Raw genomic sequence first — 11,049 nt, forward strand, 5'->3', positions numbered from 1 at the left:
ACACACACACACACACACACACACACACACACATATATATATATATATATATATATGACAGGCTTCTTTCAGTTTCCGTCTACCAAATCACTCACAAGGCTTTGGTCGGCCCAAGGCTATAGTAGAAGACACTTGCCCAAGGTGCCATGCAGTGAGACTGAACCCAGAACCATGTGGTTGGCAAGCAAGCTACTTACCACACAGCACTCCTTTATATGTATATGAATTACACCTCTATGTGGTGATGTGGGGATCAGGCCGAGATTAACATGCGTCCCACACTTTTCACTCCTGACAGCTAACTTATTACTTTGGTTACTTTTCAATTCCCCTGAGTGTCATGTTATATCCCAACTCTTACTACCAATATGTCTCCACGGTTCATTTTTCTATATGCCCAATGACCTTAAATGTATCTATATGTACATGGGTGTGCTTTTTTTTTTTTTGGTGTCTATTTATGCAACTATAACTATATACATTACTGTGTTCACCTAACTCATTTCAGCTTTTTTTTTGTTGCACAATTTCTTCTTTCTGCCATTACCTTTAATTTACTTTCAGCATACATCTGCATACATGTATTGTTGTATGTGTTTATATGTACACTTCATATTATACCTTTATTTTACTATAATACAATGGTATTCCTTTGTAAAGAATTATGATTAAGTGTGTATATATCTGAACCTATATTTTCTTTTCTTATGCTTTTAGTTTATGCATGTGTGATGGGTATTCATGTATTTGGCCATATATATCTAAGAATATATATGTGCATATGTATATATTTATGAGTACCTATGCATATTTATATATGTACGTATCTATGCATGTATATTTGTTTGCCTATGTATATATGTGTATGCCTGTAGCTATATGTATATAATAATATGCTTTTTATGTGAATGTCTGCATAGTTTCTTTTTCTTGTGTGTATGTTTGTATGTGTGTGTGTGAGTTGTACTAGTATATTCATGTGTGTATACATACAAATAACCTACCACTGTCTCATTCCTTTATTCCTGTTTTTTGTTTGTTATCTTCCACTTCTTTCCTATTCCCTGTTTTTTTTTTCCACTCGTAAGAGCTTTTATTACTTATACCAATTCTAAACAATAAATATCCCAACTTTAGACATGCCAACTGTCCATTATTGCCACCACATATATATTAATGAAATTATAATCTACTGCAACCACTACAATAACTTGAATGTGCTGATAATTAATGAAACCACACCCTTGTCTACCTTACAAAGAAACAAACAAACAAAATATTTCTTTTACTGCCTCAGTCTGCTGTAACAGAGGTGCCATTTCCAGTTCACAGTTGTGTGTGCAATACTTAAAAAAGAGCTAATTTGATTACGTTACAGTAAGCTGTCAGTAAGGGCGATAAAATTTTAGTTCTCAGTTGGGTTATTTATGTTATTTATGATATGATACTAATGTCATTGAGAAAAACGTAAATGTTACAATTTTTCATCTTTCTCTTCTTTAAAATTATCAAACTCTATACCTTGATTCAAAATGGATATTTAAGTAAAATAATTTATAGTAATCCTAGTAGAGTAGAAGTAAGATCCCAGTAAAAACAGAAAAAGACCAGTCTAGTAAATATGAGCATTGTAGTTCACTTGAAGCATTGTAGTCCAGAAGTAGAAAATGAAAGAAAATATTTCGGGTGCAAAGGCCTATCTTCAGAAGGAAGCAGTCCAAGAAATGTATAATTACAAAATTGATGGATATATATATTTCTTGGACTGCTTCTTTGTGAAGAAACGCCTTTGTGCCTGAAATATAAAGGTTATTTTCTAAAACTTTTCACATTGTTAGAAGCTTTCTTTATTTCCCTTTTCTTTCATTTCCTACTGGTCAAGTGCTTTCGTTAATATGTGCACATTGTAAAGTGGTTGGTGTTAGGAAAGGCATCCAGCCATAGAAACCATCCCAAAACAGATGATGGAGTCCTTGGATCCATTAGATCCATTAGATCCAGTCAAACCATCCAACCCATACCTGTATAAAATATGGACATAAAATATTGGTGATGATGATGATATGTGGCTTATTGTTATCATAAACATTAGAACTTGTAATTTGCTCCTTATGGCTAATCTTATTGACCTCAAAGAAATGAAAAACAGTAAACTTTTTATGCTACCAAAAAGTAAGTTTGGTACATCGTTGGCCATTAATTCACCACCAATAAATCATTGTCTATACATCAAACAAAACCAGCATGTTGAATTTTAGTGTAATTTGATATTTGTTTAGCTTCAAATATTGCAAAATTCTGCCTATTTTTGACATATTGTTCAAATAATGCATTAAATATAAGGCCTTTCACCATGAAGCTTTTGAGAGAAATAATGTCTCTTAGCAAGCAAGGTTTTTATGAGATTGGAATTAGAGGGATGCTACACATTGTTACTTTGTTATTCAAAGCCTAATGAGAGCAGATTAGTAATATTTTCTCCTTTCATGAAAGTCAAACTCAAAACATCCTTCAACCCATTAATTTGTTGTATTATCCTATCCAGCTTCATATCAAGGAACTATTTTTGGTTATGATAGCGTTGGTATTTGTTATTCACTTTGCTATTTATTATTCACTCTTGTAGACAGGAAAGTTAAATATTCTGTTCAACAGAAGTATAAGCAGAATAGAGAATAATGGTTTATGTAGAGTACATAATATTCCATAAACCACACAGACACTATGCCAAACATTTAAAAATTTCAGCAAGAGAATGGTTAGAGTGAATTAGTTTCCCTCAAAGCTTTCTATTGGCCCAGCACATTAATGGTATTTACCACCTATTCATTACTCTTTCTAGTGCTTATAGCAGTGAAACAGTACCTTTTCCTGATACCTAATTACAGCTAGACAGACTGCATCTGCATTAAGTGTTTTGTTCAAGGGATACAACACAGCACTAGTAAGATAGTATGTATCATTAGCCCTTAAGTGGGTAAGGCTTTCGATGCATCAACTAAATTTACATTATCAATGACTAACACTAATTGTCTCAGAAGTACTATCAATGTTTTCTGTCTTTCTTTTCTAATATAAATCATATTTAAATGTAATCTTACTTATTAAATATTCTGTAGTACAGGGTATCATTCTTTTTATCAACCACTCATAGGGTTTGCATCACAGAGGCTGGAAAAAAACTTCAGTTTTCCATTTGTTATTTTATAAGATTCCATTCATAAATAAACAAATAAGTAGATAAATAGATAGATAAATAAATAAATGAATAAAAAACTAACAAAAAGACAAGAATTTGCATCAAATTCATTTAAATAGCAGTTCTTTACTTACTTGTACTTTACTATTTCTTGGATGGTCACAACCAGCAATATAGAGTACTTCCTGTACCTCTTCAGATGGTCTGTCAGAATTCTTACCAAATATGACACAGTTATCTAAACTGTTGGGTGGCAGCACAACAAAAGTATCACAAGACAGAGGTGGGCAGCTGTCTGCCAATGAAGCTAAACTTGTTGACATTTCTGTGAAATTTCTGTAACAGAAAGAAATAGAAATTTTGTTATAAGACATATGAATAAATAAATAAAAAAAAGATGTATTCTTGTTTTTAATTTGGTTTGGCTACATACTGTACATTATTTAAATAAGCGTTTTTTTTTTGTTTTCCATGCATGTGTGTGTGTGTGTGTGTGTTGATAAAAATACAAACAAACAAGCAAACATTTATACATATATACATTTACTATACTGTTGAGGGGTCAATTACTGACCAAATATAAACATATTCAAAGACCATTGAGAAAGAGATCACTTATGGACATTTGTTTTCAAGCCTGTATCTTCTCTAGAAGATTATAAATTTACATTTGTACCTATTATCATATATGTTACCAAATGTTTGAGTACCTCAAATTGTTAGCACAAGCATAACCAGGCTTATACATGGCTGTGAGGTTACAAAGTTTATTTCACAACTACATGATTTGTCACTAATTTCAATAATTAGATAGTGGTTACTAAACAGACACCTGTAAATATTTGGATTTTTGAACCAATCCAATTTATATTAGAATTGCATAGATCATATACGGAAGGAAATGTCTAATATTCATATTAAAGTTGAATAGTTCAAAAAGAGGAAATATTCCTTAAAATCCATACATTGCATATAATAGAAATGATTGATTTAGGAATATATTTCTTTTTGAGACTCTGGAAGCAAAAATAATAATAATGATGATTCTTATTAAGTAATGATTAAGATACACCATCCATTCCTACACACACACACAAACACACACACATGCATACACATATATAATACACACACCTATATATAACCACACGATTGGCTGTGTGGTAAGAAGCTTGCTTCCCAACCACATGGCTCTGGGTTCAGTCTCACTGTTTGGTACCTTAAGCAAGTGTCTTTTACTATTGTCTCAGGCCAAGCAAAGCCCTGTGAGTGGATTTGGTAGATGGAAACTGAAAGAATCCCATCATATATGTGGATATATATTTGTATGTATTTGTGTGTCTGTGTTTGTCCCCATACCATCACTTGACACCGATGATGGTGTGTTTAGATCCCTGTAACTTAGTGGTTTTGCAAAAGAGACTGATGGAATAAGTACTAAGATTGCAAAGAACAAGTCCTGGGGTTGATTTGTTCAACTAAAGGTGGTGCTCCAGCATAGCCACAGTCAAATGAGTGAAACAAGTAAAAGAATATATATATAAGTCAGTGAGAAGATGCACTCATATAACTGTCAGTAGAGTGGGTATATTATCTGAATTTTATAGCATTAAGTAGCCATCACGGCTGGTCCTACTAATCAGTTTCACATAAAGAATACAATGGTGTTTTAGGTAACAATCCAATTATATAACTCTACACTAATTGCTGACTGCTCTCTATTATCAGAGGTGAATTAGCACAACCGGTCAGCTCTTTTCACAGAAGCCACTGACCAGTTGTGCTAATCCACCCCCAATAATAGAGAGCAGTCACCATATTCCCTTCCATATCGGCTATCTCTGATGAGGTGATGATTCGGGTAGCACCCTAGCATGGCCACAGCCTTTAGGCTAGGACACATAAAAGAATATACATAAACATGCTAATATACTCACTCTCACACTCACTAAAATCTCAATGGTTCTATCATTAGAGTTTGATCATTTCTGATTTTTCAACACTATCTTGACCTGAAGTGTTATGACATTCAGTTTATCATCTTGAATCTTTTGATATTTATTCTTCAAAGCTTCCTTTAATGTTTCTGCTTTGGCAAATGTAGCATTATTTGAAATAAACTAATTTACTTGAATTAATAGATTACTTTTAATAACATCATATGTGCTTTGGTATACACTGTATTTATTATGATTCTAAGTATATCAATTTATATTAATTTCCAATGGTAGCAGTAAAACTACAACTCTGTGGTTTTCAGATATATGCAGTATTGTTTTTTTTTTTTTTGCTAGTAAAAATACACATATTTTATCTCTAACTTTCAGTTTTGAGGGGTTTGTTTTGTAGTTCTTTATTGCATTTATTATTGACTTTTATCTTGTTTACTTTGTGTAAAGTATGTGCAGTGTAAGTTGTGTTCTTGTATCATGTGGGTCACGAAAAAAGACTAATGAACATTAGAGATGATGACTGTTAAACAACAATGCTCATAAGGAACAATCAGGAAAATACCAAGACAGTAGACAGAGTCACCTGTCTGGCTAGCATTATCAGTAACAATAGTGATATTGAGAGCAGCATCAACCATGGAATTGGCAAAGCTATAACTATATTCCAGACAATGTGTGCTGTCTGGTGCTCCAACACTGTCAGCTTAAATGCAAAGATGCAGCTCTATAATAGCATAGTTCTAACAACAGTTCTTTACACCAGTGAGACATGGATGAACATTGTGAAGATTAACAGAAAGCAAGATATGTTCCACTAAAGATGCTTGAGAAGGATTCTGAGAACATACTGGCAAGACCACATAACCTATAAAAACATTCTAAAGAGAGCCAACACAAGAACTCTTAGTGAAATCTAGTTGCTACCCAATGTGCTCATGAACAGAGGAGGAGCTGAAACTGAAACTAAATGTTGTGAGGGTTGTATTATTGATACTTAAAGCATCTTGTATAGAGTTTTTTTTTTTTTGCAGAGAGATTGTGTAAAGTTAAGAGCCCTGGTACTGTAGTTATGGCTTTATTTATACTATTCTCTATCATGTCTAGAGTACTAAGAATTATTGGAATCAGTTATAATCTCGAGCAATACATCTCTGTTATTTCCTTTTCAAGAGCTTTGTTCTTTAAATCCTTTCCAACTTACTTCTTGGAGACCATTTATTATGAAGGATGGCACAGTGTGAATTTCATTGACTTTGTTTTAGAAATAATCTGAATCGTCATTCTTATGTTAAAAACTGTTATTATTTTTATTATTATTATTATTATTATTATTATTATTATTATTATTATTATCATTATTATTACTAGCATGGTGGAACTCACAAGCTCATAAAAGACAGAACTCATTGTAATTCAGTATTCAGTTGCTGAGTTAAAATCTCACTAGGGTTCATTTGTTCATTATATTTCCTGGATTTATAAAATAAGAACTAGAACTGAACTAGTTGACTCCAATCTACCACCATTGATTAGAGAAGATGTCAGCTATGGTGTTTACCAAGAATGCTGTCACTATTTTGCAAAAATATTGAATTACAGAAAACACAATTGTAATTTCTAAGTGGTAGACATTGTTGTGTGTATGAAAGTGTATATATCAGTGTTTTGCCTGAGATACATATTATTGAAAACAGTTTTTCACTAAACAGTGAGAGATCTTCACCTAGAATAGTCACAATCTCTGTTATGAGTCTGATCTTAGACTGTGTGCAGCTCTACCAGTTCCTCCTCCACAGTCCTCGACCAGGTCCTGACAGGCCTGCCTCATCTCCTACACGTCTACCATTGGCTTCCCTTAAGAAATGACTCCCACTTATCTCTTCATGGTTGAGCATCTTTTGACATGTCACTGTGATACTATCCTATAGGTTACTCAGCTCAGTCCTTTCTATGACCAGTTCATTCATGACGTATAAAGAAATTCTTTTGAAAAACACCTATAGTTCTATAGATTCTGCTGCTCCTTTTTGCATGTTCCATAGGTGTAAGTCACTGTTGGTATGACAATGTATGTATATACATGGAATTTTGGTACCTCGTTGGATGTGAAGTTGGACCAACTGACTTCAGGCACTGAAAGACAGCTTTAACTTTGCTGAGTCTCTTCTCCACATCCCTTTACTTGATAATTCTATGATATTTTTGTATATATTACCTGTGAGGTATGTCTTGATTATCCCTGCCAGTATATCCCTTTCATGAAAAATGTAACCTTGTGGCAATGTCAGAAACAATAATGATGATTATCATTGTTATTGTTATCAAACAGTGATGTGTAACCAAAGAGCAAATTTTTAGACTTTTTTGTTCTCTTTGGCCCTTTTCCAAGCAGTAAAATATTTAAAAACATTTAACTGTAGTTAAGTTTCATAGGGTAAAAGCTTGTCAATTTCCTGAATTACAAATATCGATTAGGTTAGTATTCATCTCTAGTTTCTGTGGCATTAAACAAATGCATGAATATCCCTCTCCTTGGACAGGATGTTGCTCTATTGCAGAGTGCTTTCCTATTATTTTCCCATGGAAAGCATTTTTAGTTGGCACTGTAAGACAACAAATCCTTCAGACTCCTCTGCAGTGCTGCTGTTATTGGTAGTGTTGTTTAGCTACAAGTCAACCCTGATCAAGCAAATTTATGAGTAAAGCTGTTTACAGCCATGATCATTATGTCTTTTTGTTTCCAACCATAATGTATCTTGGATAACATTATCCAATGTGTCCTTTTTTTAAATTTAAGAATGTAGGAGTATGAGTCAGGGAAGAAAGGCCGCTATTTTTACCAGGTTGGGCATCTTCATAGATGGTCCTCACTCAAGCTCCTAGTATTACTGTTGCTTCCAAGGGTAAGGCATTCCATTCTTAAGCATTTATGTAGATTGTGAATCTGACAGTTAAGTGTGTTGGCCATAGATCCATGGAAATGGTTAATCCATGGAAATGAAAGACCTCCAGAACATTGAATTGCTGATCACTCAGCTGATTATCTGACACACTGTAGACTCAGTTAATTATAATTTCTACAGAAGCTTAAAAACAAACAGAATTTAATTCACATTTTATTTCTTTTCAAAATATGATTAAAAAATTGTCTTTGGAATTAAAAGGGTATCAACTTACACAATCTTTCAAAATTAACATCATAGCAACAAACAAATTTTGATGATAAACTGCATCACACTACTCCATCATAAGTAATAGATATGAATAGAAATGTAAGCAGTCAAGTGATTCTGTTTTCTTTTACAAAGGTCATCAGAATGACAATATCAGCAGTAAACTTCTCATAAAGTTTATGAGATATACATATGCAAATACCATATGTAAAACAAAAGCGAAAAAGGCCAACACATATATACATACACATATACTTACAGAAACCCCCCCCCCCAAAAAAAAAACAAAACCAAGAAACTTACTAGAAGCTTATACATGCACCAAAATAGACTCCTCAGTTTCAATCTAACAATAAACAGGAAATGCATGAAGACTAAAACCAGCATCATAGTACTTTGATAAGATGCTTAATAAAACATCTAGAGAGGCTATTCACCAAATCTAATTAACATTGAGTGTTTTGCAAATTAAAGAACAGGTAGTAAAATATTTAGATGTAAACAGATCCATACTAATGTTTTCATAAATTCTTGCCAGATATTTTTGTTTTTATTTCCTTCATTTTCTTCATCTTTTCCAGCCTTTATTCATTTTCTTCTTTTCCAACATCATCGGCTTCTACCTTCATTTTCTTAATGTTTTGTTTTTTAAAATACTTATCTTCTAACTTTTCATCCATCACCACCCACTTTTTCTTTCTTTCTTTCTTTCTTTCTTCCTTTCTTTCTTCCTTTCTTTCTTTCTTTCTTTCTTTCTTTCTTTCTTTCTTCTATAATTCATCTTCCATCCCTATCTCTTCTCCATCCTCATACTCAACAGTATACTTTTTCTTCTCCTTCATCCCACTTTCCCCACTTCTAAACCCCTTTTCCACCTTGTCTTCCCTCACTTCCTCTTCTTACCCTTACTTCTTGCTTCCCTCAACGCCCTCCTCCTCCTCCTCCATCTTTCTTACCTCCACATTTTCTGACCCCAATAACATTTCATTCATTCTCTCTTACTCCCTCTGCCACCCCTTTCACACTCTTCTCCTCCCACTCTCCCTCACTTCCTTCACCCCCTCCCTCCACCAGTTCCCTTTCACCTTACATCTTTAACAAACTAGATTTATTTCTATAGACGTACCAGTTCCACAAAAACAAACAATAAATACAAAAGTATAGTAATCAAAAACACAAACAAGAAAAGTTATTTCCAGAAAAACTGCTGATCATTATACCTTTTAATAGTAATGTCACATGGGGGGGAGGGGCGTTCTTTTTAGTGTCTGGTGAAACTGATGTGATTTATGGTCAGTTCGAGAACATTTGCAGGTCTACATTTGCAAGAAAATTGGCAGAGAGAAAATTCCAGTAGGCTGATGTCTTAGAGAAGAAGGATTGGCAGTAGTGGTTAATGCAATTGTTTGTTAATTAGCTTGCTTTTTTTAAATTTTTATATCCTTTATATGTTCACATTTCTGCACAGGCATGGTTGTGTGGTTAAGAAGCTTTGTAACCTCATGATTTTGGTTTCAGTTCCACTACACAGCATCTTGGGACAAGTGTCTGTGATTATAATCCTGGGCTAACCAATGCTTACTGAGTAAATTTGGTAGTCAGAAACTGTATGGAAGCCCACTGTATGTGTGTGTGTGCATATATACATATATATATACATATATATATATATATATATATATATGCATATATATGCATATATATATACGCACATGTATATAAAGGCAAAGACCACTCTTTGGTAATGAATGACCATGGGATTGCACCTAGAAAGTTCCCCTCGAGCTACAAATTTGAGCAAGGTTGTTTATAGAAGACCAGCAGTTGCTTATACATACCAGCCTCCCACTTTTCACACCACTGATGTTATCCAAGGGAAAGGCAAAGACCAGTACAACTTGACACCAGTGATGTCACTACTCATTTCTACAGCTGAGTTAACTGGAGCAATGCAAAATAAAGTGTCTTGCTCAAGAACACAACACAGCCCAGTCCAGGAATCGAACTCATTACCTCATGATTGCGAGCCCAATACTCTAACCACTGAGCCATGTACCTTCACACACAGACACACACACACATATGAAGATACATATATATGTATGTGTGTGTGTGTGTGTGTGTGTGTGTGTTTGTATTTGTCCTGACTAGTGACAACCAGTGTTGTCCCTGTAACTTAGCAGTTTGACAAAAAAGACCAATGCAATAAGTACTAGGCTTTAAAATTAGTACTGGGGTTGATTGTCTCAACAAAACCCTTAAAGGCCACATTCCAATGACTGTAGCAACTGAATGGTAAAATTAAAACATCTGCTTATCTACCAGTTTGCTGATGCATGACAAAAGAGTTAAGAATATATATTATATATACATTAAAATAAAATATTAGTGAACAGGTCATTGGCATATGGTGACAGACTTTGCAGCCTAATAATATATATCTTCATAGCACACTAAACAGTATTTTTGGATAATTTAAAATATTTTTTTCTTTTATTTTTTCTTTTACTTGTTTCAGCCATTTGACTGTGGCCATGCTGGAGCACCGCCTTTAGTCGAACAAACCAATCTCAGGATTTATTCTTTGTAAGCCTTGTACTTATTCTATCAGTCTCTTTTGTCAAACTAATAAGTTACAGGGACGTAAACACACCAACATTGGTTGTCAAGCAATGGTGGTGTGACAAACACGAACACACAAATACATGCATACATATACATATAC

General features: G+C 33.8%; 1 protein-coding gene across 4 annotated transcripts in view; it reads right to left on the reverse strand.

The window, feature by feature from the left end:
* Nucleotides 1-11,049, reverse strand: part of LOC106870766 (secernin-3) — a 274,400-nt gene that overhangs the window by 88,735 nt on the left and 174,616 nt on the right. For all 4 annotated transcript variants that reach the window (XR_001409568.2, XM_052967310.1, XM_014916965.2 and 1 more), the window contains one exon: nt 3,334-3,535. Coding sequence is in view for 3 of the 4 variants with exons in the window: in XM_052967310.1 (XP_052823270.1) it covers nt 3,334-3,522 (189 nt within the window). In the remaining variant the exon portion in view is untranslated. The remainder of the gene's footprint in view (nt 1-3,333; nt 3,536-11,049) is intronic.

This window comes from Octopus bimaculoides, chromosome 1 (assembly GCF_001194135.2).
Source record: "Octopus bimaculoides isolate UCB-OBI-ISO-001 chromosome 1, ASM119413v2, whole genome shotgun sequence".
NCBI classification, from domain to species: Eukaryota; Metazoa; Mollusca; class Cephalopoda; order Octopoda; family Octopodidae; genus Octopus; species Octopus bimaculoides.